At 52.9% G+C, this 27,123-nt stretch overlaps 5 protein-coding genes and 1 long non-coding RNA gene across 17 annotated transcripts in view; 2 read left to right on the forward strand and 4 right to left on the reverse strand.

The window, feature by feature from the left end:
• LOC114144018 (spectrin beta chain, non-erythrocytic 1-like) overlaps positions 1-8,554 on the reverse strand; it is a 31,015-nt gene extending 22,461 nt beyond the window's left edge. The window contains exons 1-8 of one of the 3 annotated variants that reach the window (XM_028016448.1): positions 5,360-5,476; positions 5,076-5,269; positions 2,428-2,579; positions 946-1,119; positions 773-864; positions 620-700; positions 431-546; positions 236-348 (exon numbers count right to left, since the gene is read on the reverse strand). In XM_028016448.1, coding sequence (XP_027872249.1) covers positions 236-348; positions 431-546; positions 620-700; positions 773-864; positions 946-1,119; positions 2,428-2,579; positions 5,076-5,269; positions 5,360-5,421 — 984 coding nt within the window. In that variant the 5' untranslated portion in view covers positions 5,422-5,476. Of the gene's footprint in view, positions 1-235; positions 349-430; positions 547-619; positions 701-772; positions 865-945; positions 1,120-2,427; positions 2,580-3,109; positions 3,303-5,075; positions 5,270-5,359; positions 5,477-8,450 lie in introns of those variants that run through there. The other 2 variants (XM_028016449.1, XM_028016450.1) reach the window with 2 other exon arrangements.
• A 965-nt stretch (positions 8,555-9,519) lies between these two features.
• On the reverse strand, positions 9,520-15,430 carry polr3f (polymerase (RNA) III (DNA directed) polypeptide F). Its single transcript, XM_028016471.1, has 9 exons — positions 15,270-15,430; positions 14,943-15,060; positions 14,645-14,712; positions 14,514-14,581; positions 14,333-14,445; positions 11,425-11,568; positions 10,702-10,809; positions 10,432-10,623; positions 9,520-10,356 (listed from the first exon to the last, which is right to left on the reverse strand). The coding sequence occupies exons 1-9, from the start codon at positions 15,329-15,331 to the stop codon at positions 10,279-10,281; spliced, it is 951 nt and encodes a 316-aa protein (XP_027872272.1). The 5' UTR covers positions 15,332-15,430; the 3' UTR covers positions 9,520-10,278.
• LOC114144027 (uncharacterized) lies at positions 11,531-14,081 on the forward strand. Its single transcript, XR_003595381.1, has 2 exons — positions 11,531-11,633; positions 12,316-14,081. It is a non-coding gene; the product is annotated as an uncharacterized LOC114144027 (long non-coding RNA).
• A 232-nt stretch (positions 15,431-15,662) lies between the features above and the next one.
• dzank1 (double zinc ribbon and ankyrin repeat domains 1) lies at positions 15,663-20,491 on the forward strand. Of its 9 annotated transcripts, none has more exons than XM_028016464.1 (17): positions 15,663-16,023; positions 16,097-16,238; positions 16,364-16,511; positions 16,583-16,649; positions 16,738-16,971; positions 17,052-17,122; positions 17,344-17,461; positions 17,539-17,643; positions 17,795-17,917; positions 17,987-18,148; positions 18,218-18,416; positions 18,512-18,615; positions 18,708-18,791; positions 18,863-18,974; positions 19,742-19,788; positions 19,864-20,053; positions 20,151-20,491. In XM_028016464.1, exons 2-16 carry the CDS (start codon positions 16,130-16,132, stop codon positions 19,960-19,962), a joined length of 1,782 nt encoding a protein of 593 aa, XP_027872265.1. In that variant the 5' UTR covers positions 15,663-16,023; positions 16,097-16,129; the 3' UTR covers positions 19,963-20,053; positions 20,151-20,491. The 9 variants fall into 9 exon arrangements, with proteins under 9 accessions (XP_027872265.1, XP_027872263.1, XP_027872264.1 ...); XM_028016462.1 differs by having other exon boundaries at positions 16,100-16,238; XM_028016463.1 differs by having other exon boundaries at positions 16,100-16,238; positions 19,864-20,039.
• Positions 20,484-24,734, reverse strand: kat14 (lysine acetyltransferase 14). Its single transcript, XM_028016459.1, has 10 exons — positions 24,521-24,734; positions 24,118-24,239; positions 23,930-24,051; positions 23,626-23,798; positions 23,122-23,553; positions 22,495-23,057; positions 22,290-22,423; positions 21,225-21,400; positions 20,967-21,157; positions 20,484-20,888 (listed from the first exon to the last, which is right to left on the reverse strand). Exons 1-10 carry the CDS (start codon positions 24,729-24,731, stop codon positions 20,715-20,717), a joined length of 2,298 nt encoding a protein of 765 aa, XP_027872260.1. The 5' UTR covers positions 24,732-24,734; the 3' UTR covers positions 20,484-20,714.
• On the reverse strand, positions 24,594-25,625 carry pet117 (PET117 cytochrome c oxidase chaperone). Of its 2 annotated transcripts, none has more exons than XM_028016473.1 (3): positions 25,463-25,625; positions 24,852-25,000; positions 24,594-24,734 (listed from the first exon to the last, which is right to left on the reverse strand). In XM_028016473.1, exons 1-2 carry the CDS (start codon positions 25,556-25,558, stop codon positions 24,857-24,859), a joined length of 240 nt encoding a protein of 79 aa, XP_027872274.1. In that variant the 5' UTR covers positions 25,559-25,625; the 3' UTR covers positions 24,594-24,734; positions 24,852-24,856. The 2 variants fall into 2 exon arrangements, with proteins under 2 accessions (XP_027872274.1, XP_027872275.1); XM_028016474.1 differs by lacking the exon at positions 24,594-24,734 and adding an exon at positions 24,766-24,785.
• Positions 25,626-27,123: the final 1,498 nt, after the last annotated feature.

The following is a 27,123-nucleotide window of genomic DNA, read 5'->3' on the forward strand; positions in this document are numbered from 1 at the left end:
AACGATTTTCTTAGGAAAAGAGTTCAGGACATGAATAAAGTCCAGAGTTCTTGTAGCAGCTAAAACTCTGAGCCCATTGGTCCTTGGAAAAATAACATTGTTGTGGATGGAAGTGTTTGGAAGATCTAAAGCTGAGTAGCATTTAGATTTTGTAGGCACAGTTCCTTTTGTGAAGTAGCGGTTTGCTTGTATAAAAAGGTTTGTTGGAGGTCACAGCACCTGGAGAGGCTCCTACCTTCCCGATGCGTTTGCCCTCCACCTTCAGCGCCTTCATCTTGGAGAAGTAGTGGTAGTAGGTGACCACGTAGGTGATGACAGACTTCTCATCAGGATGGTCCACGCTGATATCTGCAGACAGACACACCAGCCCCAGGTGAGCGAGGTTCAGCCAGGTAACTGATTGTTGCCTGGAGGTCAGACGGGTCAGAACCTTCTGGGTCCAGTAGCTTGGTGAGGCCCAGGTGCTGCTCCGCCAGGTTAAACGCGTTCTGCAAGTTGTAGTGAGCGTTGGACTTCTTCAGCTTGTCGAAGTCGATCAGGTCAGGTCTAAAACACCAGACAGGTTTTTCACAACACACCTGTACCACACCTGTCCAGGTGTCCAGGAGGAGGAGGGTACCTGTGTTTGTGGATGAGGGCGTTGAAGGCCATGCCGTCTCTCCAGCTGGTGGTGAAGTTGTGGATGTTGACGTTGGAATAACTGCAGAGGAACAGCTGAGGTCAGAGATGGTCCGGTCCGGTCACCTGGTTACCTGCGCAGGGTGAGACTTACCCGGCCGTCTTCATCTGGCACCACAGGAGCAGGGCGTCCTTGGCCGATCGCTTCTCCTTATTGTCTTCAGTCTCAACACTGATGTCCTGGATCTGAGGGCGGAACAGCAGAAGCATCAGGGCCACCTGTCTCACCTCCGCCTGCTGGCGGCCTGATGGGGCGTGGCTCTGTACCTGGAAGCGCAGGATGATGGTCCAGATGAGGCCCAGAGTGAGTCGGTGGTTGCCGTCCACGATGTCGTGGGATCCCATGTTCTCCAGGTGAACCCGCTGCTCCTTCAGGAACTGCAGCGCTTTGTCCACGTTCTCCAGGCAGTGGATGCGCATCCGGCCTTTGGTGGGCTTGGGCTGCAGATAAACAAGGGAATGTAGTCCCTCTGCTGTCCACTAGGGGCCGCTGTTCATTATAAACCCTGCAGTCCCTCTGCTGTCCACTAGGGGCCGCTGTTCATTATAAACCCTGCAGTCCCTCTGCTGTCCACTAGGGGCCGCTGTTCATTATAAACCCTGCAGTCCCTCTGCTGTCCACTAGGGGCCGCTGTTCATTATAAACCCTGCAGTCCCTCTGCTGTCCACTAGGGGCCGCTGTTCATTATAAACCCTGCAGTCCCTCTGCTGTCCACTAGGGGCCGCTGTTCATTATAAACCCTGCAGTCCCTCTGCTGTCCACTAGGGGCCGCTGTTCATTATAAACCCTGCAGTCCCTCTGCTGTCCACTAGGGGCCGCTGTTCATTATAAACCCTGCAGCAGCAGAAGATAAGACGTCTCAAGATGGCTGCTTGGTAACCATGGCAACAACACACCAGCCCTGCCTTATCAGAGGGCAGTAAAGTGTTTAGCAGGCTCTAAACACAGTACAGGAAGTGGAGTGTCCCAGAACCTCAGGACGGGAACTGGATCAGAGCCGTCTTATCTGGATCCAGAACCCGCCACTTTGACTGCTAGCAGCAGCAAAACAGGAAGTGGACACACCTGGTATTAAACAAAGTGGCGTTAAATACAGAGAGGGATGTTAGGCTCCGCCCACAGAGAGGGAAATTGTGTTAGGCTCCACCCATTTCTTGGAAAAGCAGCTTCCTGGAAAGGCGGCCCTCAGACTGAGTGGACCCAGAGAAGAACCAGAACCAGCTTGTCTAGGTTGTGTTGTATGCAGATTACATTACCCAGAATCCCCAGGGGCCTGCAGGTTCTGGAGCGGCCCTGAGAGCAGTGGCCTCATGGCTGGGAGCCCAATTCAGACTGATTCATCCTGAAATCAGCCGGGAAGAAACAAAGAGAAACACGCAAGGAGGGTTGGGGAAGAACTGAACTACAGGTTCTACTAACGGCCCTCACCGTCCGGTTTGGACAGAACCAACGGCCCTCACCGTCCGGTTTGGACAGAACCTACGGCCCTCACCGTCCGGTTTGGACAGAACCAACGGCCCTCACCGTCCGGTTTGGACAGAACCTACGGCCCTCACCGTCCGGTTTGGACAGAACCAACGGCCCTCACCGTCCGGTTTGGACAGAACCAACGGCCCTCACCGTCCGGTTTGGACAGAACCAACGGCCCTCACCGTCCGGTTTGGACAGAACCTACGGCCCTCACCGTCCGGTTTGGACAGAACCTACGGCCCTCACCGTCCGGTTTGGACAGAACCTACGGCCCTCACCAGCCTCTCTCCGGACAGAACCTCCAGCAGCTTGATGAGCATGCGGCCGTCCCTCAGGTCCAGGTAAAGGTCGGTGATCCTGCAGGAGACTCTGGACAGGTGGGAGTTGACCCACTTGGTGAAGGTCTTCTTCTGGACCGCTTCACGTTCATCTGGGTGGAAAGAGACACAAACTGGGTTAGAACCGCTAATTCAGTAGATCCTACTGGCTCCGTTCAGGATTCTGGAACTTTACTCTGAAGGAAGAAAGAGGAACCGGATCGGGTTGCTGGTTCTGATATAGCAACAGGAAGTATTCCTTATAGAACCATCAACTCTAGAACCCGCCATTGTTTGCTCACTGGTGCTCATTTGAATAAACTGTCGTCATAGCAACGGAGACATGAAATATTTGATCAACAGAATCTTGATGTTTAGCATTTTGCTAACGTAGCCGTTTCTGGAGAACCTGGTGACCCAATTTGAGTTTCATCCAAATTTAGGACAAATTAAAAACGGATCAATTTAAACGAGATCTGAGGACGTTCCACGGTATAGACAGAGGTCCCAGAACCGGACCGGACCGACCCAAACATCAGAACAAACGGTTCTGCAGAGAAACCAGTTGATACTGAACCCAGTTAGAGGGAACCGACCCAAACCTGCAGAACCTGTGAACCAGGAGGCAGCGGTTCCCCCTCACCTTGCAGCTGCTTGAAGCGTCCGTCCAGCAGGCCGCTGCTGGCCTGCGGCTCCGCCTCCATCCCTTCCTTATGCGCGGCTCTTTGTGGGTCGGATCCCGGACCGCTCCAGGCCTGGTTCTACTTCAGTCCGGCGACATTCCGGCCGACGCGGCCCAGCCAGAAGAATCCCAGATGATCCGAGGATTAGGTCGGGATGAAACCGGGAAAGGAAATCCTGCGGTAGTTTCCTTGGAGGCGACGTTGCTGAACTTTGGACTTCATGAACAAGAAGCTCAGATTAAAGTTTAACCCAGCAGGCACCGTCTGAAACTCTGGTTCTGGTTCTGGACGGAAGCCTGTGGAGCGGACCGGGAGCAGCGACCTGGAGTCTGCAGCGGCACCGTGACGAGTCCAGAGGTTGCCGTGACGCCCTGCCACGCCCTCGCAGCAAGGCAGCAGCCTCCCTGTCCTGCTGCCGTCCGATTGGCTGCAGGGACCCCCCTCCACTCCCCCGCCCCTCCAGGAACGACACGCTGCAAAAAGTGAAGGTGAAGCAGATTCCTTCAGGAGGCCGCTTCCAGCAGAGAGATCCATCCAGAACCAGAACCAGAACCGGGTCAGAACTCTGAGGGAATCCCAGCTCTTCAGGCGTTTCTTATTTGGACGAGATCCGCCTCCAGACGGGCCGGGATCAGAGACCCGACCACACGGCCTTGAGGTACTCCCGTACTGAAACCCAGAGTGTTTTCTGGGAACAGAACCAGGCCCGGTACCAGTACCGCCCAAGCCGGTCCAGACATGGAGGTTCAGAAAGCTGTTCTCTGGTTTCTGACAGAAAACAGGAAGCGAGGGAACGGTGGTTCCCCTGCTGGTCCAGATGGAGCCGAGGTCAGGAGGGGGTCAGCAGGGGGTCAGCAGGTCAGGAGGTTCTGGAGGAACATTTCAACATCATCTGCTGCTGGTTTGGATCCAGCATTACCAGTAAGTTCTACCTGAAAGCTGCTGGGACAGTTGGAGGTTCTGTTCCTGTTGTCTGCAGACAACACACACACACACACACCATCTGCTCATATGTTTATTATGAGGTGAGAGCAGCATCCATCTGGTCCAACAGAGCAGAACCAGAACCAGAACCAGGTCAGATCTGCAGCACTCCACACCAAAGCGGTGCAGGTCCAGCTGGTGAGTGTGCAGAAGTTGCAGGTCGTTCCTGTTTGTTACATAATGAGCCTGCGGGGGGCGCTGTCACCAGACTGAGCTCAGGTTTGGATTCTTCCTATGAAGCTACAAATAAAAACGACAATCTGATGCTGATTTCTTCCTTCACTTTCATCCAGAGTCTGATGAGGTCAAAGGTCACTGGGGTTGAATTTCTACCTTAGACTTCTCATTGGACTGAAACTGCTTGTGTGTGGGGTCAGAACCGGTCCAAAACCGGTCCGACCGGCACCATGCTGGTCCCAGTTTGTCTTCTGCAAACAGACTGGTATTTACCCCAAACAGCTTTTTACAGTGGAGAGCGTGAGCCAATGACGCGACAGCATCGCGATGATGTCATCAGTTTCCCTTCATTGTTTCTCACATTCCAGAGTCAAAGACAGGAAGTGAGAAGCAAACATCCTGCCGGGCCTGCTGGACCAGAACCAGAGTCTGGACCAGAACCAGAACCAGGACCAGGATCTTTAGCTAAAGCACCAGCTAAAGGTGCTTTAGCTGGACCTGGACCGGGACCAGCTAAAGAACTTTTTTCTTCAGCTGCTTCTGATTGGTGCGTTTCTGTTTCTGGCTCCGCCCACTTTCCCAGTGAGGCGTGCAGAGAGGCGGGGCTTCCTCTGGTCGTATCGTCTCCACTTCCTGCCGGAGCTGCGGCAGAAACGCACCGCTCCTACCAGGAACAACCAATCACAGCCAGGGGGAGGGGCTTAGCGCTGTCAGTCAACCTCACGCACTCGCTGCTGAATGAGTAAATGAGTACGACCCGCCTACCTGCCAGGGCCTTGATGCGCGATCGCTCGAAGAGCCGGGCGGAGCTGTTCTCGTTGTCCCAGTCGTCGTCCCAGCGGTTGTTGACGGTGTCGCTGCTGCTGTACTGGCCGTGCAGCTCCATCGGGTCGTACTCGGCCGCCACCGTCGTCATCATGATGGGTCGGCTGATACGGGCCGCTTCAGGGCCACCACACCTGTGGGCGGAACCACAGGTCAGAGGCAGAAGCAGAACCTGGGCCCGGTTCCATGGAACAGAACCTGACACTGTATTGTTTCTTCCTGACCAATGATTATGTTGAGTCTGGATGCTGCGCTCTGATTGGCTGAGCTGTAATGGGGGGGTCATGTGGCCAAGCAGTGGGCCAGCATCATTTCAGCGGGACGGCGAGCCGACCGGCAGCAGAGGAGGAGACATGTTTCCACCTTTACATTAATAATAATCCAAATTAGTTTATGGCAGCACTTCAGAAAACATCTCATAACTGATTTTGTTACTTTTTCTCATTCATATGGAAACAGAAACTAGTTTTATTTCTGAAAACGTTGAGCTCTTGTTGCAGTCCAGAAGGCTCCAGCACTTCAGAGGGAGTTAATATTTAATGCACATCTTTGCAGCATTAATATTTCATATTGCAGAGAGGTTGAGGTCACGCTGCTCAGGTAGAATCAGGAGGCTGGAAGTTCCCACACTGACCGACACCCTGAACCTGGCACAGCCAAGTCTGACTCTGATTGGAGGGCAGCAGGAGCTAGCGCCTCATTGGCTGGCCTGTGTGTTCAGGGAACCAGAATCTGCGTCCAGTCTGTTTTTAACAGCAGCTTCACTGAATCCTTCTGGTTTGATCCTGGACTCTAGAACAGCAGATCTAGTTTGTCTAGAAATCTTTCGTTTCTGATTGCCTCATGTTTTACAGCTTGCTTTATTTCCCATTGCAGGTTTTGAACTGATATCAGTTTTTGCTGCAGAACTGCAACGCCAGGCCACGGACCTCTCGCTAACCATGAATCCGCCATTTTTACTCCTGGCAGAGATTTTGTCTTCCAGGTTTAGTAATGGCGAAACTCTGAGTGGATCGGTCTAATTGCTGGGCTGTTGGTATTTTAATCCAAACTATCCCCAGCACCAGAACATCTTTCAAATGTCTGGTTAAACTTTATTTTTCCTGGAAATATTTCACATCAGAGGGGAAAGTCGTCTTTGACCTGCGTTAGCATCCAGAAGGGTTAGCTAACTATGTCTGACCGAGCAAAACGCTAAGCTGCTAATTAATTTAAAATGATGACAAACTTCATGAATTTATTGTTGATATCCCAGCCACTGTTTGCTAGCATTAGCATCACATTGGAGTTAGCGCTGTGAGCTAGCTGTTAGCTCCTACTGGACAGAACCATCCTGTTTTTAATGTTAACAGTTTGGCATTGATTTCACTGTTTTGTCTTGGGAACATGTGATCCAAATGCTTTCAGTTACGTTCTTGGCGCTTGCGTTAGCTAACTAGCTAACTACCTTGTTTACCATACGAGGTCAGTCCTGCTGCGGCTGGATGGACGAGTCTTAACGTCGTTGGCGTCTTCCAATCAGTGGGGAACGAAAAGTTTCTGCTCTGCTAGATAACCACATCGCTGCTATAAACTACAAAAATGGCTGAACAGGGTGGATGAGAACGCTCTGTGATCTGTGGGGGGCGGGGCCTGAAGGGCCTCATTTGCGGCATTTCAAGCAATAGCAACAAAAGTTGCTCATAGACGCGTCTCAGGTCAGGGGTCAGAGAGGGGTCAAATAGAGGTCAGAGGAGCTAGAGTAACAGATTCAGACCAAAGCAGTCGAGCCTCAGACCAGCTGGATGGTTTGAGAAATGAACTGATGGGTCAATATGAAGCTCCTTATTCTGATTTAGACATTAATTATTGGTGTTCATCATCATCATCATCATTATTGAAGAGCAACAGCATGAAGACCAAGCCAGGGAGTGGCTGGAAGGATGATCTCAACATTTCCAGGTTCTGGCCACGCACACAGAACCGGCAGCTGTCGAGTCCTGAACACACGTCCCCCAGAGACACACGACCCGTCCCCCTGCGGCCCCCGCCCCTCAGGTTGAGGAACAGCTGTCAGACAGCCAGACGGTGGAGCAGCTGCAGGGAAAACTGCCCCAACATTCCTGAACCGAGGGAACGCACCCACCAGAACCATCGACCCGGTTCTGACCCAACAGAAACCCCAACTGAGCCGACAGAACCGGTCCACATGAGTCTATTTAGGAAAAACTGAACTTCAACCTCTGGACCCTGATCCAGCTATGGCTTCCTGCCTGACTTCACTCAGAACCAGAACCAGCTCTTCAGACAGGAAGCTGATTGATTGATTGATCATCGATTGATTGTTGATGCCATGGCCTCAGATCCATCCAAGATGGCCGCCAAACATCAGAAACATTTACAGTTTCACTCCCTAAGGACTCATTAGAGGACAAACAAAAACAGGACTCGGATCGGAGCCGATCCGTTCAGATCGGACCGGCTTCAGTTGAGTCCAGATTTTCCCAGAGTTCATGGAGGAAGTTTCTGGAGCGGCAATCCGTTCAGAACCTCCAGCAGGAGAACGTTCTGCGTGTTCGGGTCAGAACCAGCAGCTACAGCTGGCCCGGCTCTATGTTCTGGATACAACCAGAACTTCCTGCAACTTTTCAGAACCAAGAGAATGAGGAGCTGAAGTCCTGGAACCAGATTCCACTTTGGATCTTTCGGAACCAGTGAAGTTCCTGTTGAATCTGGTTCTGCAATTTGAACACCTGCAGCAGGGTTCGGTTCTCTGAGAGGAACGTTCCTCCAACAGAACCCGGGGATGGAGGCCGCTGTTTTTCAGCATTTTCTGCGGGCCGAGCGGAGCTGCGCGGCGGCCTGCGGAGCCGCAGAGAGCCGGGGAGAGATGGCTGGAGGCCGGCCACAGGCGGTCCGAGCCGCCGCTGAAACGGACCGGGAAATGAGGGCAGAATCGCGGCCGCAGCGGCTGTTATTGTCCCGGCCAGACCGCCTCCTTCCGCGGCCACGCCTGCATGGCGCACCGTTATTATTCTCCATCCTCCATCCGGGAGGGCGGGGGGCCGGAGGCGGCTAGGCGGGCTGCGAGGCGCCGCGGCCCGGCCACACGGCGCGGCCGGGCCCAGCGGAAGTACCGCGGTTCTGGTTCGGAGATTCCGAGGTTGTTAGGTTTGGATCCGGAGTCCAAACAGCCAGACTGAGCCCGGACTCCCGACGCGAAGCTTAGTTAGCCCTAGAAACCCAGAGCCCCCCCCAACCCGGAGCTCCAATCACAGCGGCCACTGAAACCCAACCGAACCGAACCGAACCGAGCCCGAGCAGGGCGGCGCTTACCTGCTAAGAGATCCACAGCGAGGATCCAAACTTCAGCTGCGGAGGAAGAGTCTGCAGAGCGGACGGAACCGGAGGAGGAGCACCGGGAGGGGGCGGGGGGAGGGGGGGGCTGCTGCAGGGAATGACGGGAAAAGATCCGCACTGACCCTCCTCCTCCTCATCTTCATCTCCATCCATCCAGCCAGAAACAGAACCGAGCCTGTACCGGACCAGGACAGAACCAGGCCGCCTTGATCCCACAAAGAATCATTTTAAATCCCAGAAATTCAGTGGAAAACCGGAACCAGGGGTCACAGTGTTACTGGGAGAGGTCAGAGGTCATGTCTCCATACTCGTCACCTTCTCACTGAACCGGCCGTGTGGGAAGTAGAACTCTTGGTTCTGGTTCTGGTCTGACCGCCTTGCTGCTGACTGAGCCATGGTTCCTCCACCTGAAGCTGGTAGAACCGGGTCAGAACCCAACCCAGGAGGGAACCAGTTCAGAACCAGGAAGATTCAACAGAACTGGGCTGATGGGTCTTCATCATCTCTGCCCTCCAGAACCGGTCTGACCCAGTAGAGTTCAGCAGCTGGTTGTGGGTTTGAATCCAGTTTGACTGGAGACAGTGTGTGTGTGTGTGTCGCTTGTCTCTGTCAGAATAATTATAATACATTTTATTTATGGGCGCCTTTGTTGACTTTTGAGGACAGAATAAGTAAAATCAATAAAATAATAATCAGCTAATCTGATGGATTCAGTTTGAAACGAATCAGTTTCCAGGATGTGAAACTGGAGAGAAGATCGATGTTTCTAATGGCAACGGCAGGGAGGAGGAGGAGGAGGAGGAGGAGGAGGGGCCCGAGGACGGGGCCCTGGGGGACTCTGGAGCTTCAGGGTCTGAGCTACGCTAATGGAAGCTAACCTTTAGCATGATGGGGAGAAATCCAGAATCAGCTGCCAGGAAGAGATCGATGTGATTCTGGTGAGAGGAACTGTTCATAAAGAACTACAGGAAAGGAACTGTTCATAAAGAACTACAGGAAAGGAACTGCTGGAGGCGCTGCAAAAACCACAGAAGAAGAACTCAGGCTGTTTTAATGTCTTTTTAATGTTTTTCCACCAGAACCATCAGGTCCAATCAAACCATGCTGACCGACCCGAGTCATCTAAACCAAATGAAGCCCAGCAGCTGCCAGAACCCGACCAGAACTCTGCAGGCTTCATTGAATTTATTCACAAACTAAACCAGCAGCACAGAAACTAGAGTTCTGGTTCCAGTCCATTGCTGAGGTTCTGTGGGGATTCCCCACAGACCCAACAGAACCACCAGGCCCGGACCCAGAGCCGGAGAAGTTCTCTGTGTTTGTTTTCGTGCCTGGAGCCGGAGCTGCGGCCGGCGAGCCGCTTCCTGTCGGGTCGATACGGAGACAGGAAGTGGTGTAAGATGATCCGCGCTGACCGTCAGCACCGGGTCCATTAGGGCCTGATGGAGCAGAACCGGGCCTGATGGGACAAACATCGATCCGTGGGTCAGGCTGAAGACGCTCCCACTCTGGGTTTTTCCCAAAGGCACCAGAACCGGGTCGTCCCAGCTGCAGCGTCTGTATGTAGGTGATGTAACCGACTGCAGTCTCCCCCTAGTGGCGGGAGGACTTCTGTTGGGGAGCGAGTTCACAGCTTTCATACTTCCTGTTGTTTTTGTTTCCATTTTTTCTGTTGCATTTGTTTCTTAACATTTGGGTTTCAGTTTACATCGTTCATCCCTCCACCCAGCCGTCTTCACATGTCCGCAGCCTCGCCTGCTCCGTACACAGACTCCGCCCACATGGCTCCTTCGGCCCCGCCCCATCAGAAGTCCAGCCACTCGCTCATGTAGATGCAGCTGGACGGGGAGATCTCTCCTCCTTCGTGGCAGTCGTGGAACACCTGCAGAGAAGACAGACAGGTGAGGTCAGGTGAGGCTGGGAAGGGGCTGCAGGTGCGTCAAGGGGCCCTGGTTACCGGGCAGAGTCCACAGGGCGTCTTGACGAGGCCGGTGGGCTGCAGGATGGCGTTGACGCCGCGGTACAGCTTCATCTGTCCGTCCACGCTGCCCACCGTCCCCTCCTTGGCAGCGATCACCGTCATCTCCACCTTCCCGTCGTAGATCAGGGTGTTCAGGATGGTCTCGATGTCATCCATGGACAGGTCCACCTGTGCCCAACACACACACCTGTCAGCCCACAGGTAGACCGGCTGCCAAGGGCCTGGACTGCAGGCGGGCGGAGTCACCTTGCTGATTCCCAGCTCACAGATGTACTTCCACACCTCATGCGACGTGGCGAACGAGCTGTTCCTCTGGACCATCGGGCTCTGCTTCCCGTCCCTCGCCGCTTCTGCCTTGGAACAGAGCAGAGCAGGTCACGTGATCCACCAGGGGGTCACAGACCCAACCAGGGGTCACAGACCCAACCAGGGGTCACATGGAGCCGTTGTAAAGGAAAATTGAGGACGAAGACGAAGTTTCATGTTGGTTCCATCTGATCTACTGTCATTACTGAGGCCCCAGACCTGCAGAGCCTTCAGGAAGTAGACCTGTGCTGCCCCCTGCTGGCCCGAATCATCTAAACCTGAACCGGTGTGTGTGTGTGTGTGTACTTGTATATATTACATATAGAGGACCACTTTCCCAACATTTCCCAACAGAGGGAGGTCATTGTGGAAAGTGAGGACCTTTCCCCAGTCCTGGCTTACTTTGCAGTTTCTCCTGAGCTCTGCTGGTTAGATTACAGGTTTGGTTAGAGTTCTGGTTGGCTAGAGTTGGGTTCTGTTTGGGTGGAGTTCGGAATAAACTAGTTCTTGTTCTGGTCAGGGAACAGGTCTGGGTTAGGATTAAACAGTCACTGAAATGAATGGAGATCAATACCAAGTCCTCACTTTGTATAGAAGTACCAGGCTGTGTGTGTGTTTGTGTCCAGACAGCTCTGGTTCTGGTCGGACAGGTTCTGCTGGTACCTTGCTCTGCAGGAACTTGAAGCACTGCTGGTTCAGAACCTCCACGAACTCGGACTCGAAGTCCTGGTCGCTGTACCAGGCGCCGCCCGTCACCGTACGATCCGGCTGCAGGTTGTACAGCATGTACACCTTCTTCTTGGACGCCTGGAGGACAGAACCGCACCGGAACCAGATCAGAACTGGGTCAGCTACTGTTTTCAGCACCCTCTGTGAGCTGCGACTAGAAACCTGAACATATAAAATCTGCTTTGAATTCTAACCCATTTCTGAGTTCATCAGACCAAAATGAAACTGAATTATTAATTTCATTTCCTTCCAGTTACTCTAATGTTTCTAAACCATTTTAATAAAGTGAATCAGCCTAATTGGCTGATGTGTAGGAGTTCCAGCCAATCAGAAGCCAGAACAGTCTGGAGCGTCCAATCAGAGAAGAATGAGAGGACATTTAAATTCTGTCAAACCTTTGCAACATTTTCTAAGTATTCTGTATTTGTTTCAGTATTTCTGATGTTTGTTGAGTTTTGTAGAAATTAAAAATGTTCCTGTACTATGCATTAAATACAAGGCATAAACACGTTACACACACAGTTGGTGACAAAAAACACTGTACATTATATTATATAAGCTAAATTATGGAAAATCAGTTAGTGCATTAAATATTTTTTAACCATTTGATTGGCGGCGTACAAACAGGATGAGCATGTTGTCACAGATCAGGTGAGGCTCAGCTTCCTGCTGCGCTCCGAGAATTTGAATGGGAAAATTCAGCGATTTTGAAGGAAAAATAATCGAAATTGGTTAAGCTAAATGAAAAATAAATACTTTACAATACAAACCACAGGGTGAAAATAGCAATATAAATGATCTTATTATATTTTTCCATTATGACAGGTGCGGCCTCCCCTGACCGCAGTCAGGACTTCATCACAGTAATGATCAGCAGGTTCAGCTCTGAGAACGAACAGAACCGCTACAGGTTTCACTGCTGACAGAGATTTTAATCATGTCAGCTTGAAGGCAGTGCTGCCCACACCAACTCCAACTTCAGGCTGGGTTCCAGAGACACGCCGGTACCAGGCCTAGTGTCACCGTTTCTGATTCCTGCATCTACCGGCCTGAGGGAACCTGAACGCACCATCCATCAGAGCCTCACAAGCTGCCTGGTGATGCCTCTCTGCAGCCGCAGCATTGATGTCAAACAAACTGGGACATTTTGAACATACAGACCTGGAATTACTCGCCGGCAGCCTTCTGTTGCATGAAGACCTGCACTGACAACGTCACAGTGACAAATGTATCCGAGTCTTCCCAAACAAAAAGGCAGAGCGGAGAAGTCTGCTTAGAGAAAGGAACGCTCCCTTCAAGTGTGGAGCTGAGGCCCTGCAGCTCGGCACGGAGAGAACGGATCGGAAAACGGGACGACCAGAAGGACGGAGGAGCATCAGCAGGCAGGTTAGGGTGGGAATCCAGCTGGAGGCACTTCTCAGAAGTTGAACCACTTCTTTGCTCGTCTTGAGTGAAGACAGTAGAAAACTACAAATGTCTTGGGACTATTAGTTAAAGTTTATATTGAACCTGGAAAAAAAGGGCCAGCAAAGATTGTTTTGTCTAAGAAAGCTCACAAAGTTTCAGGTTGATAAGTCAAAGATGATCCTAGTTTATAGATCATATGTTGACGTTTTCTCTCCTCTGTTGGTTTGGTCATCTTAGTATTCAGCAGAGTAATAAATACTAGTAATAAGATCTGAGGGTTGAACAATGCTCACTTACAGAACTGATCAATAAACGGACCATCCTTACTGACGGCGCTCAGACTCTGCGTATGAACAGCAACAGTAACAGTAGCAGCTCTTTTGTTCATACGGGACCCGGCGGAGAGACTCTCACCCGACTTATTTTACATTTTTTAACTGAAAGACACGGCGAGCCGCTGGATGGATGACAGGCCGAGCGCCAACCACCGGGCTCAGAAGGTTTTCTGGGAGAAACCTTAGCATGCATCCGCTTCTCTGATTTCAGCTCTGCTTTCATGGCATCCTCCCTGACAGACCGGTACAAGCTGGCAGGCCTTGGACGCCCCTTTCCCACCTGTTGCTGGATTAAGGACTTCCTTACGAATCACACACAAACAGTCAGAGCGGGCCTCCATAGCTCCGCAGGGCTGCGTGCCGAGCCCTCTGCTCTTCACGCTTCCAGGCCACCAAAGTAGCACCTTGTTAAACTTGCAGACGACGACAGCAGGGGGTCTGACCTCAGGGGAGACCGTCCAAAGCTCAGCCAAGACCAAGGAGCTCGTCCTGGACTTTAGGAGAAGTAAAGGAGACATTCAACTGCTGGACAGAGGCCGGATGGGGAGGGCCAGACTTCTGCTTCCTGGGGGTACATTTCATGGATAAACAGGCCTGGAGCTGAAACACAGCAGAACGGACAAAGACGGCCCAGAGACTCCAAGTCCTGCTCCAAGTCCTGCTCCAAGTCCTGCTCCAAGTCCTGCTCCAAGCTGCTGGAGGTTTTCCATCGATGCTCCACTGAAAGCATCAGCTGCTGCTGCCTCTGACAGACGGACAGTTCAAACCCAGCAGCCCTGCGGTTTCTAGTCGCCATGGCTACTGTTTACCGTTTGCCACCAATTTCATTAAAGTCCATGTAATTTAATAGATATAGAATTACATTATGTTTCTATAATGACAATAACGATTATTGATTGATTGATCATTTATATTTAATGTTTTGTGTATTTAGACACCAGCTGTGTATGGAGGACCGATCCTGCCAAAACCGAAATATCAAAATAAATAACCGATTTGACAAAAGTCTTTAAAATGACAAAATATTGCACCAAAAAGTTAAAAATAAGTCTGGGTTGTACCAGCTGGGCCTGAACCGGGCCGGGCGGTTCTGGACTCACCGCCACAGACTTGACAGCCTTGATGAGCTTCTTGCTCTCCAGATTCTTCAGGATCTTGTTGATCTCCGTCAGAGGGAGGTTGCTCTTGAAGCGGATGTCTCTGCTCCAGATTCCTGCGGCGACACCAGAACCGGCCATGAGGTTCTGACCCGATCACGGCGGGCCATCTGCAGGACGCTACCTTTGTTTCCTGCGTCCTCGATGATCTGGTAGACCAGCTTCTCCTGGTTGTCAGAACCTTTCATCTTGCTAGAACACAGAGGAGCGTCAGGGAGGAACGACCCGGCAGAACCGGGCCGGCGAGGAGCTTACCTGGCGCTCTGCGTGTCCTTCAGCCGGTACAGCAGACCCGAATTGTTCCTCAGCAGGTCCAGTTGACCCTGAAACACAGTCGGGTCAAAGGTCAGGAGCCGGAAAAGTTTCACACCCTGACAGTTTCTTCTTCCTTTGTCTTAAAAGTTTCACATCAGACAAACAGGAAGTTGCTTCCTACAGACGTGGTTCGGCCCAGATTCTCAGTTTATTGCTGATGTTCCACAGAAACGGTCTCAGTGATGCAGTCCACTTATACGGCGAATAACGAACCGAACCGGAACCGGAAGTGACTGACCAGGGACAGCAGCTTGTTGAGCGCCATGGCGCGCTGCTGGGGCTCCAGGTGAGGCAGGTCGTTCTGGATCACCTGGTCCGTGATTCCCTGGGGAAACTGCTGACACAGCTCCTTGATTCTGGAAAACACCCGAACCGAACCGGGTCAGAGCCTGCTTCTGGAAACATTAAAAATAATGAAAACGTTTCTCCTGGTTCTTCCTCTCCGAACCTCTGGTTCTGCTCCTTTCAGAATCATTCTGTTTAAACCTGAAAGTTCTGTCAGCTGGAGTTCGGTTCTTCTGAGCTGAACTACCTCGGAGTTCGGTTCTTGTGAGCGGGTTTTCACCTGTTCTCTATCTCCGCCGGTTCCGAAAGGTTCGACTCCTTCTTCACCTTTACCTCTGCCATCCTGACCCAATTCAGTGGTTCCGTCTCTCCGCAGCGGGGCCGGGTTTGACTGGACCGGGTTTAACGTGTTGCGATGAGCCGGATGGTCGGGGTCCTTAAGGCTGCGTCTCTCGGTGTGAGCTGTCCTGCGCCGTGCCTGATTACAAAGGAGTCGGGGTCCTGCAGATATTCTGCTGGTCGGTTCTGTTCAGGAACTCTAGTTCCGTTTTATGAAATAAAATATATCAGATATTTAGGCTAAAACATTTTACCGGGAGTTTTAATGTAGAAAATACTGCGGCTGTTTTAGTCGGCAGTGAAACCCAGAAAATCCGAGAAAAATCCGGACGAGATTGAATCATATTAAATATATAAGAACTGTGCCGGACCGAACCAGGGAAGGTGGTTCTGGTTCTGGTTCTAGAATCCAAGCATTGTTGCTTAGCGCTGTGGGCGGAGCCTACTGTGATCCCGTTGTCATGGTGACCCTTAACGCAACAGCCCCGCTTCAGTGAAAATACAGCCGATGTCCCGATCAGAGATTCACTTTGACGAAATTCACAGAAAACTGGAACCAGAACCAAACAAGGGTCAGAACCGGATCAGAACTGGAACTAAACTAGGGACCAGTTTGTCAGGAAATGGAACTATTGGAGCATTCTGCTACTGGATTTGAACCGGGTCAGAACCGGATCTGAACTACGTTCATCAAAGTTTGTGATCCTCTGAGGTAACATGTTGTTAATGATCTACATAAGATCAATAATCAATCGTTCTGCCTCTCAGCAGCTCAGTGACCGTTATCGGCCAGCGGTTGCCATGGCAGCAGGCGCCATTTCAACTCCTCTCATCATCCCGATCAGCGAGGGCGTGACCCGGAAACCCAAGACCCGCATCGACACCAGGACACCCGTCTGCATCCAGTCAGGTACATCCAACCAGCATCCAACCACATTAAAACCACATCCAACCAGCATCAGACATCATCCAGTCAGGTACATCTAAACCTGGTCCTCCAGGTGTCCCTGGTTCTCCAGGTGTGTGTTTCTTCAGACTCTCCAGGTGTGCTGATCTTCTTCACTCTGGATGGTTCGAAGCCGGTTGCCGGGCAACGAGGGTCAGAGGTTGGCAGCAGGAAGTACACGGGTCCCGTCCTGCTTCCTGCGGGCCGGGTGTCTGTCAGAGCCGTGGCCGTCGCCAGGTAACGTTCAGCAGAAACACCTGAGCTGCATCACTTCCTGTTTCCCTCCGCTGAGTGTGACTGCGGCGCAGGGACGGGAGGCGCAGCTCCGTGGTCACCAAGGTGTTCTCCGTGGGTCAGGCGGAACCAGACCAGCAGGTAGCCAATCAGCGGCCTGTAGCCGACCTCTGACCTCGCTCACCTGTCTGATCTGAAGAGCTCCGCCTCCGTGGTTCTGTTGCTTCAGGTCCAGTCTGAAGGAGGCTACGATTCTGATGAGCGGTCCGGTTCTGATCCAACACCTGAAGGACCACCTGGACGCTCTGAGTGGAGGAAAGTCACCTGCAGTCCGGCTTCAGAACCGGGCCGGACCGGGTCCAGTCCTCCGCCGGTCTCCCTACCCTCCAGATGCTCCAGAGGTGCCGGGATTCCAGATCCTGATGCTGCCTGGACCAGCTCTTCCCGACGCTCCCGCTCTGCGGTAAACAGGCTAACGAGAGATCCAGCAGGAAGTTCCAGACCTGGTCGACCTTTTACTGTGATCTACTTCCTGTCTGCCAGGATTCTCACCATCTAGCGCCGCTGAGCTGCGAACCGCAAACCCATCGGCCGAGAGACGCCGCTGCGCAGCGGTAGGCTCTCAGGACACCCCCACTCTGATGACACTACCATTAGGACACGCCCACTAAATCGATTATCAATGAAATACAAACTGATTTCCAACTAGTTTGTTTTTATAGTGTCAGAATATCTTTGCTGTTGGTTTATTATCAGTTTATTATTGGTGTATTATTAGTATTGTGGTTCCTCACCTGTCCACTGGGGAACATGTCCTGGTCCTCTGTGTCTCCAGGTGTCCCCGCTGCCTCTGCGTCTGCCCTTCAGACCCGTTCGCTCGGTTCTGTTCTCAGTGTGGCGCTGTGATTCCTCCGGTACCGACACTCAGGCCGCCCCCTGCTGGGAGAGGACAGGTACTGCACTCGTCCACCGTCCAGCTGCTGCCGGCTGGTCAGGACAGACGGACTGACCGTCTGTCCTGCTGTCTCAGCTGCTGCCGTGTCCTTCCTGTCGCTGCCTGGTTCCGATCAACTCTCGGACCTGTTGGACCTGCGAGGCGTCCACAGAAGGGACCCGGGCCGGCTTCTCCCTGCAGGTGAGCTCAAGGTGCATCGCTGTTAGCAACCATGGGTCAGGTACTGATGGAACCCGGACGTCAACCAAGAAGTACTCACATCGAGTTCTGACCTTCCGCCGTTACGTCCAGACCAGAACCGGCCCGGGTTTACCTGTTTGTGTTGCTGCAGGTCGATCTGGGTGGAGGCGGCGCCCCCTCTGGTGGGCCGGCGGACGGCAGCATGTGGTCCTGCTCCAGGTGCCGCCGTCTGAACCGCCATGATGCCAGATTCTGTGACCGTTGTGGCACCAAGGTGACCTTTGACCTCCTGGTGTGCTGGGCAGTGAAGCATTGTGGGATATTCATTGTTGTGCGTATCCAGGCTGGCCAAGCCCCCTGCTGGGTGACGTGTTGGCGGTGTGGAGCAAGCGCACCGCTGGACGCCCCCCACTGTGCGGCATGCGGCGTGTTCCTCCTGGCAATGGCCCCGCCCACACCCTGCAGTGACATCTCACCGCCTGAAGAGGACGCCGCCCACAGCCAGGTAGAAAGACACCGGTTTCCTGTTGTCCGCTTACTTCCTTCCTGTTGTTAACAGGCTGGGTACTTGCAGGCCCCGCCCCCACAGAGCCCCGCCTCCAGACGGGGTGTAGCTCCTCCCCCTGTGGATCGGTCCACGCAGACCGTCGGACTCTATTACCCATCAGCCACTGAGCTGCAGCAGCGGGACCAGCAGAGGGCGCTGTGGCGCCGGCGGGAGGCGGCGAGGAGCGACCCCCGGCCGCCGCTCAGCGCCGTCAGCCCCGGTAGAGGTACCATGGCAACGCCATCAGAGGCTCGGCCCGGTCCAGGGATCTTCCCGATGGTTCTGTCGATTCTGATTGTTCTGTTGGTTCTGGTTCTGCAGGTTACTGGAGGAACCAACTGGACCACGTCTGTTCTCACCTGAGGAGCTACACCCAGAACCGGGCCTCCTTCAGAACCCTGCTGGCAGAACCTCGACTGGGCCGGGTAAGCTGCTCACCTGAGGAACAGAACCTGTGGTCCAGCTGAATGTGGGCCAGAATGGTTCTGATCCGGTTTGTTGTTCTGACCCGGTCCAGATGGTGTCGGCGCTGGTCCAGCAGAACCAGGAGGAAGTGGTTCTGACGTTGAGCTTCTCGCTAGCAGCCAATCAGAACCGGCAGGTGAGGTTTGGACCGGTTCACTGAACTGGTTCTGAGGCAGACATTTGACCCAACAGAACCTCTGTGTCCAGCAGGTCGGACCTGACGGCGACCCCGACGGTCGTGGCCCGGCGGGTAGTTCTACGGTACCGGGTCGGGTCCAGACGCTGAGCAGTGTCACACAGCGCGCTACAGACGGAGCCGGTAAGAACAGAGGATGTTCTGGTTCTTCTTCTCCTCCAGGGTTTTTCTGTGGCTCCAGTTTCCCGGGCCCGGGAATCGAACCTGCGACGGCCGCGTCGAGGACTCAAGGCCTCCAAACGTGGGTCACGCTATCCCTTACGCCCGTTCTGGTGGTTCTGATCCGGACAGAGGAGAACTGGATCGGACTGACGAACAGTGACCTCTGGTGGCCGGAGGGGGAAACCCAGAAACTACTTCCTACTTTACTTTTTTTTATTTATTTATTTTTTTTATTGCAAACAAAGAACATATGTGAACAACATAGAACAGTAATAGTTACAAACAGATATAACATAAACGGGCTTTACAGAACATAGAACAATTATTTCTCAATGTCAAAATCAAATCGGTGCTCCAGGGTTGCAGTTCTTTAAGGGCAGTTATGATTTAATGGCTTTAGCATTTGAGCTGATTTTTAAGGATTCTAAATAGATATTAATAGAAGATAATAAAATCTGGAAATTAGGTTTTTGTTGTAAATGTTTGGAGGTGTGAATATGATATTTACCATAAATAATAAAAAAGTTGACAACATATAAAAATTCTGTTTTGACAAGATCACATTTCTCCATCCCAAACCTTCCTACTTTACTTTTAGGATGAAATTGGTTCCTCTTGACAGAGCTGGTTCCGACCCGGCTGGGACCTGCGGAATACCTGGGGGTTCTCCTCCGGCTGTTTTGAAATGGATCAGAACCTCTGGCTCAGAACTCTGCTTTGTCTTCCAGGAAGTCCAAGGAGGAAGCGGGATGCCGACCTGGAACCAGACCTGTTGGTAAGAACAGAACCGAACCGGATCAGGCCGGGCTGTCTCCAGCTAGCTGGGCTCTGATTGGCTGTCTGGCTGCAGGTGAGCAGCGGATCAGACGTCACCCGTCTGACCAGTGTCGGTCCAGCAGGGGGCGGACCGCCACGTCCTGGCGGTTACCATGGTGAATGGTCACCATGACCTACTTCCTGTTTTAGTCCAGCCAGGAGCCGCCAGGACCTGATGACCTCACACAGGTGGTGTGGGCGGAGCCACAGGTGTTACAGTGAAGGTGGAAACACCTGATTCATGAACCCTGACCACGCCCACATTCTGACCACCCCCCCTTCAGTTTGTCATGTGACTCAAGGCGTTCTCCTCTTCCTCAGGATGAAGAAATTTGCAGCTCTGGGTTCTGATTGGCTGCCCATCGCCGAGTTCCTGCTCAGGTACGACTCACCTGGCCTGAGTGCCCGCTGCTTCCTCTGACTGGACCGGGCTGGTCCACAACGCTATACGCCTTCAGAGTTTCAGACTCCTTGGTTCTGCTTCAGACCCGTTACTGTGACGAATTGAGGCAGCCATCTTGGATTGCTATGGTGACGGCTGCCCTCGATCGGACCAATCAGAACCTACAGATGGAATGTGATGGAATATTTGTGGGGTTGACCTTTGACCCCAGTCAGGTCGTTTCTGAAAGTTTATGGAAATAAAACCCAACATTGATTTAGAAGTTCTTATTTATTCATGTCATCAGGAGGAGAAAATTATTTTTATCATTTTAATCAAATCAGGATGAAAAATTATCAATATATTCAGATTCATTTGTGACTCTGGGAAACGGCGCCGCCTGCTGGTCAAACATGGAAAACACAGAGCTAAAGGTTTAAACTGGAAGGGTAGAACCAGGACCAGAACCAGGACCAGAACCAGAACCAGGTCCAGAGCGCGGGTCAGCGCCGCAGCCTCAGGAAGAAGGCGTGGCGGCACTCGCTGCTGTCCACTGGGTAATATTTGTCGTAGAAGTCCAGGATGTATTCCTCGGCCTTGAAGCCGAACTTCTGGTAGAGCAGCATGGCCGGGTTGCTGGCCGACACGTGGAGCGTCACGTCCTTCCCCATGCACGTCTGAAACACACGGGTCGCACACGTCTGAAACACACACACACACCTGTCCCGGCAGTGTGTGTTTGCGGCCGGACTCACCTGGATCAGGTGGTAGATCATGAAGGTGCCGATGCCGGCGCGCCGCCACTCCGGGTGAACCAGCAGGAAGGAAATGTACGCCTCGCTGTACTTCACGTCCGGAACCATGAACCCGAAACCCACCACCACCTTCCTGTAGAGCGCCACCACGCTGAAGTCCGGGTACTGCAGGCACTCGGACAGGTCCACACCTGGAGGGACACGCCTGAGGTCAGAGGCCACAGCCGCCATAGCAGCGCCTGGTGGGGGCGGGGCTACCTGGCCAGAAGCTGTCATGGCACATGGCGTTGACCGAGGGGATGTGGTTGGGCCGGACGTAGCAGTAGTCAATGGGAGCGTCAGGTTCTGGGGTCCAGTCCGGATCCGTCCTGTGAGGAAACGCCCGGATCTCAGCCAAGAGGCGGAGCTTTAGGGGGCGGGACTCAAAATCCCTCCTGAGAAAGAGTTGGACAGGTGAAGGAGAGACAGAGAGACACAAGGACCAGAACCGAGTGTTCCTCATAGGAGGGAAAGTTAGCACTCCAAAGGCCTGACCACTAGGGGGCCCCCCACAAAAATGTATTTTTTAATACCAAAAGGCCCTTTTGTCACTAATCCAATAAATGCTGTGGTTGATTTGACTTGTTTCTAGCAGTGAGAGTTAAATGTTCTCCCTCCCAGACCAGAAAGCCATCGTCCATATTTAGTGACCCCCCGTTTCTACATGAAATGGTTTGTTCCTGCTGGGCGCGCCGGACGGTGACGGTGTTTAGCAGTCAGTAGAGAAAGAGATAATAACCAGCTGCCCAAAAAATAATAATAAAACCAGGGTTAGAGAAGGAAGGGAGTCAATTTCTTCAAGAGGTCGGTGGCTATCGACCTGTTAGCAGTCTGTAGCTAAGCTAACTAAGCTGTTAGCCTCTAATTCACCATCAGTGAAGAACAAATATTTATTGAAAATATATTTAACTTGTTGGTTTTACCACTTAACAGCAGATGAGTCAGAGTCAGCAGCTCCCCAAACCAGCCTGACTCCTACCTGTGAAGAAGGTGAGGACATGCTAGGCTAGTTAGCTCCTGGTGAGTCAGACTGCGCTAGGCCCAGATAGCTGGCTAACAGGGACAGTTTGGGTTTCCAGGTTTGCTCTGGTTTTGTCCAGTTTTCATTACTTTGAGATGAACATGTTCATATGTTTATGACATTAGAAAGTGATGTTAGTTACCAATCTGTCTTTGTTTTTTATATTTCAAGAATAATGGGGGAATTATTTGATATGAATCGTTGCAGTAGAGAACTCGGCAGACTCAGACTGCAGCATGTGTGAATGGCGGCCGGTTCCGGACCTGATGAAGGGCTTCAGGATCCGGGCCGTGTACGGACTCTTGATGTTCTGGTCCAGACCGCCCTCGGCTCCCATCAGGCGGTGCCAGAAAGACACAGAGCGCTGCTGGACGCCCGGCCGGCTGGACGCGCTGGTCTGCAGGGACAGAGACGGGTCAGAGCCGGTCGGACCTACGGAGGTTCTGACCTGCACCAGGAGGTTCTGACCTGGAAGCGGTCCAGAATCCGCTGCTCCTGGCTGCTGGTGCAGTACTTTCTCTTAACCCCACCCACGGGCCGTGGCTCCGCCTCCTGCGTGGCGTAGATCCCTCCCACCAGGCTGAGCGCGGCGCTAACGGCGCGGTCGATGTCCAGCAGGGGGAGCCCTCTCTGACGCTTGGCGTGGCGGACCAGCAGCTTCCTGCGGAGGCGCTTGGCGTGTGGCGTGACGGCGAGCGCCAGCGGGCAGCCGTCCAGCCGCCGCAGCAGCAGCCGCTCGTCGTAGAGGCTGAGGGCGGAGACGACGGGCCGCGGTGCGGCGCCGTCCAGTTTGTCCTGAAGGTTCATCCTGCGACGCTCTGCCACGCGCCTGTCAGGGGGCGGAGCCTCACCGCAGCCCGCCGGCTGCTCGAAGCGCTCTTCGTGGGCGTCGTCTTCCTCACTCTCAGCTTCCCGCTTGATGAGAGTATGTGGGGGGCGGAGCTTCTTCTGACCGGTGTGGCTGGCGCTGGGCGGGGGTAGGTACTCCATCCCCGGGTCGATCATGCCCTCCGTCTCCAGCTCCTCGTCATCTGTGGGTGGAGCCAGCAGTCAGGAATTGACGTCTGCACCGACATTGGCGGCGGGCGTACTCACCGTGGAACAGCGCCTGTGGCGGCATGGCATCGGGTATCAGGTCGACCTCTGACAGCAGGCTCGGCGTGGCCGAGTGGGAGGCCGGAGTCCCCGGCCCGGAGAAGTCCGGTGACGGTGAGGGCGAGGGGCTGGTGAGCGGCGTCTGGTCCGACGAGCTGAGCGACGAGAAGTCGACGACCTCGCCCCGCTCCAGCACCAGGTCGGGGCGGCGAACGCCGCTGCGGCTTAAGGCCAGCTTGACGGGCGTGGAGGAGGCGCTGCGGTCGGCGTAGCCTCCGCCCGCCGCCTCCTTCTGGGCGCGCCGGATGTCTTTGGCCTCCTGTGTGCGGCTGCGCTTCTCCTTCAGCTGCATGGCGTTCTCCACCGGGTTCCTGGCGCCGCGCTTACGCAGGCCCTCCACCGTGATGATGGGTTCCAGGGGCGGCCGGGTCGCTGCGGCGGAACCACAGGTCAGGGGGCGGGGCTCGCTCGGCCGGTCGCCGGCGCACCGCCGCCGCCGCTCACCTTTGGTCTTGGTGCCGGACTTGTCGCCGTCCGGCCTCAGGGTGGGGGGGCGGTTCTGGACCAGCTTCCACCAACCCGGCTCGCCGAACTCCTGCGCTCCGGACCGGAAGAAAGCGGGGCTTCCGACGGACAGGCAGCCGGCCACTGTGCTCCACCAGGTGGATGTCTTCTTCCTGCCGACATCAGAGCACCAGCGTCACCTGGCCGCCCGACTCGGCTGGGGTACCGGCCCGCTACAGCACAGGAACTGCACCACATATGGACAGAGCCGCTTCCTGCGGCCAGGTCTCCGAGGGAAACTCACCTGTTCCCCAGCAGGAAGTTCCAGTGACGGCCAATGAAAGCGCAGATGTCCTCCTTCCACCTGAAGTAGCCCTGCCGCCCTGTTCCCTCCAGAGACAGGTTGTACATGGCCAGCATCACCACCTGCGCACAGGAAGTTGTTTCAACCTGCAGGACAGGTGTGCAGTTGCTGAGGGGGCGGGGCCTTACCTGCTGCCAGGTGAGCCTCAGCCTCTCGAAGCTCTCCTTGCCATCCTCAGAACAGTCGCAGCACAGGAACTTGAAGAAGTTGTCTCCCTTCAGGTAACTGGGCTGGTCGCCGCGGAGCTGACCTGGAACCACAACCAGGTCAGGATGCTAGCCTGCTAGCAGCGGAGCTAACTTGTAGCTTAGCACCTTTGCCAACATTGAACATTGTTAGTGCTCTTAGCTCTAAGTTTATTTGTCTGGATAAATTCTGAAGCAATAATTTCCTGGGATGGTTTGAAGTTTTAATTCTCCAAGTAGCTTGACATTAATATTCGTGCTCTTATTTTGAAGGGTTGCTTTTTCCCTCCCAATATCTTGATTTAACAGCAGAACAAGTCAGGCAGCAGAGCTCTGATTGGCTCACCTGCAGGGACCCACTTGTGGCAGCGGTCACAGTAGAAGGACATGTCCTCGCAGGCCCAGCCGCCGTCCGCGTCCTCTCCCAGGTCGCTGGTCAGCGAGTCTCCGCTCTGGTCATGTGACAGGTCCTCCTGGTCCTCCGACTCCACGATCAGCAGCGTCTCCCCCTCCACCTCCCCCTCCTCCAGACCCTCCGCCGCGCCGCCGCCGTCCATCTCCTGGAGAAGAGACGCCTGGACGGGTCACGTGACCAGCCGCCGGTTTGGACCCTGAACCGGGTCAGGACGTCTTCAGAATGACCCGTCACGGTGAGGGTCTTTTTGAGGTGTGCGTACCTGACTCAGGTGTCCTGTGGGCGGAGCCTGGCCTCCTGGCCCCGCCTCTCCTCCTCCAGCTGCTGGGTCAGAACCTTCTGCTCCTCCAGCAGGTTCTGCTGCTTCCGCTGCAGCCGGTCCAGATCCCGCAGGACGCCCTCACGCAGACGCTGCACAGAACCGGCACCAGATCAGAACCAGGACTGGCTCAGAACCAGGATCGGAACAGAACCAGATCAGGACCAGGATCAGGACCAGATCAGAACCAGAACTGGTTACAGTTTGATTGATGGGGAGAACAGGACTACCACCAGAGTTATGACCTTTGACCTGTAGAGGTGAAGCTCTGGGGTTCAGCCTGTGCCTCTGACCTCTGACTGGGAAGTTTTCCTGCTGGCAACCATCTTCCTCTCTAAGTGAGGATGATGAAGTGGACCGGAACCAGCTCTTTCTCCAGGGTTACCGGCAATTCGCTCATTAAACCATAGAACCACCCGAACCCTGAGGGTTCTATCGGAACCGGATCGGTTCTGGACTTTACCTCTACAGGTCTGTGTCCGGATGAGTCTGGGTGGACCCGGGTCCACCACCTGGTCAACTTGTCCGGTACAGCCCGGTTCCGGTCCGCTTACCTCCCGGTCCCAGGCCTGCTTGAGGTGGACCCCGGCCACCGAGCTGACAGTCAGAACCACAGAAACCGTCAGAACCACCTTGGAGGCCGTAGACATGCCTCTGGGTCGCTGCAGTTAGCACGAAGCTAACAGACGCTGCTGCCGCTACTTCCGCCTCCTCTTCTTCTTCTGCGGAGTTGAAGTGGAGTGACCCCTGCCGGTGGAGCGGGATAATTACCGTTCTCCTTCCTCTGATTACAGTAGTTTCCGGGACTCAGAACTCGCTGATTATTATTATTGTTAATCTTCTTTTTTTTTTTTTTTTTAATGGGTTGACAAACAACATCAATATCATAAACACAGCACATGCAAAACAATAATGCCAGTGGGGTATTTAGCAAAAATAATAGATAGAAACGTCAAAAAACAATGTTAAAGTGAACACATCAGTTCTTTTAATGGCTTTATGTTTTAAATGCTGAAACCAAGATCAGGACCGGATCAGAACCAGAACCAGGACCAATACTGGACCAGGACCAGAACCAGGACCAGAACCAGAACGGGACCGGACCGGACCAGGACCATCGTCCCGGTGTTCATCACGGCGGCCATGTTGATGTGAATCGTCCCAATGAGATTCTGTCTGTGCTGCGCGTCACTTTATGCTTTTCTAATTCTAAACTGTTAATCTGTCAGTTACACCTGACTCAGTTTAATCTGATTTTAAATGCAAACCAATCTGGATCACCTTTATCACTATTATTACTCAGGTAATTTGCTCCAAGCAAAGAACACGATTCAAAAATTAGAAAAAGAAGCTTTTAGAAAGTGAAATGGGTACCGACAGGGGAGAAACTGCATACTTTCTGAGGTGCGAACATGTCACCGCCCCCCCATAAACATAAACGTGTACAATTCATCTTTACTTAAAGTATCAATAATAATAAATGTACATATATGTGAATAATTGCTGCCTACAGGGCAATAAAAAAAGAACGAAACAAAAAACTGGGCAATATTTAATATTTTAATATATTTGAGTCAAAGAGCCGCTTCTGTTATTCTGTGTCTGCAGGTCTGAGGCTTTTTGTTAGCATGTTTTCTATCATTTTTATGTTTTGATAGGAAACCTGATCCAAACTGGCAACCCACATTAATAAAATGGTGAAATAATATTGACCACAAAACACTGTATTTATAAAATATATCAATATTTTTCCTACACAATCCTAACAAACGTTTTTAATGTTCTCTTCACAATATTTATTTATTTCCTATTAATCTATTTGTATGATTTGTTCTTTAAATTGCCATTTATATTATTTTTCGGTCTCAGGAAATGACTGAGGGATGAAGAGACTGATGTTCTGGTTCTTTAGGTTCTGACGGGTCTGCGGTTCCTCTCCTGACCCATTCTGTCTAATATCAAACCCACTGAATGTCACAGACACATTTATTTTAATGCCCTTATTAAACGTCACTGTGGTTGTTTAGCCTGTTTCTTCCCACCACCGTCTGTATTTTTGCCAGAGGTTTTATTTCTAAGGACGGTGTTTTATCGGGCGGACATTTTGAAAAGACGCGGGTTGATAGCAGCTCACTGCGGCTGCGCAGCAACCGTTAGCTCTACATCCTAAAGGAAATGAAAATGTATGGTCTTTTAAGGTTCCAGTAATGCCAGA

This window comes from Xiphophorus couchianus, chromosome 5 (assembly GCF_001444195.1).
Source record: "Xiphophorus couchianus chromosome 5, X_couchianus-1.0, whole genome shotgun sequence".
Taxonomy (NCBI): Eukaryota; Metazoa; Chordata; class Actinopteri; order Cyprinodontiformes; family Poeciliidae; genus Xiphophorus; species Xiphophorus couchianus.

What these genes read in the sequence shown, in the direction of transcription:
- pet117 (XM_028016473.1), bottom strand. Translation starts at nt 25,558, where the DNA reads ATGTCTACGGCCTCCAAGGTGGTTCTGACGGTTTCTGTGGTTCTGACT. An exon ending in AGCAGGCCTGGGACCGGGAG is followed by an intron (nt 25,001 to 25,462) that starts GTAAGCGGACCG and finishes GGTTCTGTGCAG; the next exon opens with CGTCTGCGTGAGGGCGTCCT.
- dzank1 (XM_028016464.1), top strand. Translation starts at nt 16,130, where the DNA reads ATGGCAGCAGGCGCCATTTCAACTCCTCTCATCATCCCGATCAGCGAG. An exon ending in CCCCTGCTGGGAGAGGACAG is followed by an intron (nt 17,462 to 17,538) that starts GTACTGCACTCG and finishes CTGCTGTCTCAG; the next exon opens with CTGCTGCCGTGTCCTTCCTG. An exon ending in CGCCGTCAGCCCCGGTAGAG is followed by an intron (nt 18,417 to 18,511) that starts GTACCATGGCAA and finishes CTGGTTCTGCAG; the next exon opens with GTTACTGGAGGAACCAACTG.
- polr3f (XM_028016471.1), bottom strand. Translation starts at nt 15,331, where the DNA reads ATGGCAGAGGTAAAGGTGAAGAAGGAGTCGAACCTTTCGGAACCGGCG. An exon ending in CCGGCGGAGATAGAGAACAG is followed by an intron (nt 15,061 to 15,269) that starts GTGAAAACCCGC and finishes GGTGTTTTCCAG; the next exon opens with AATCAAGGAGCTGTGTCAGC. An exon ending in AAGGACACGCAGAGCGCCAG is followed by an intron (nt 14,582 to 14,644) that starts GTAAGCTCCTCG and finishes TCTGTGTTCTAG; the next exon opens with CAAGATGAAAGGTTCTGACA.
- kat14 (XM_028016459.1), bottom strand. Translation starts at nt 24,731, where the DNA reads ATGGACGGCGGCGGCGCGGCGGAGGGTCTGGAGGAGGGGGAGGTGGAG. An exon ending in GTCCGGCACCAAGACCAAAG is followed by an intron (nt 23,554 to 23,625) that starts GTGAGCGGCGGC and finishes GTTCCGCCGCAG; the next exon opens with CGACCCGGCCGCCCCTGGAA. An exon ending in GCCACAGGCGCTGTTCCACG is followed by an intron (nt 23,058 to 23,121) that starts GTGAGTACGCCC and finishes CTCCACCCACAG; the next exon opens with ATGACGAGGAGCTGGAGACG.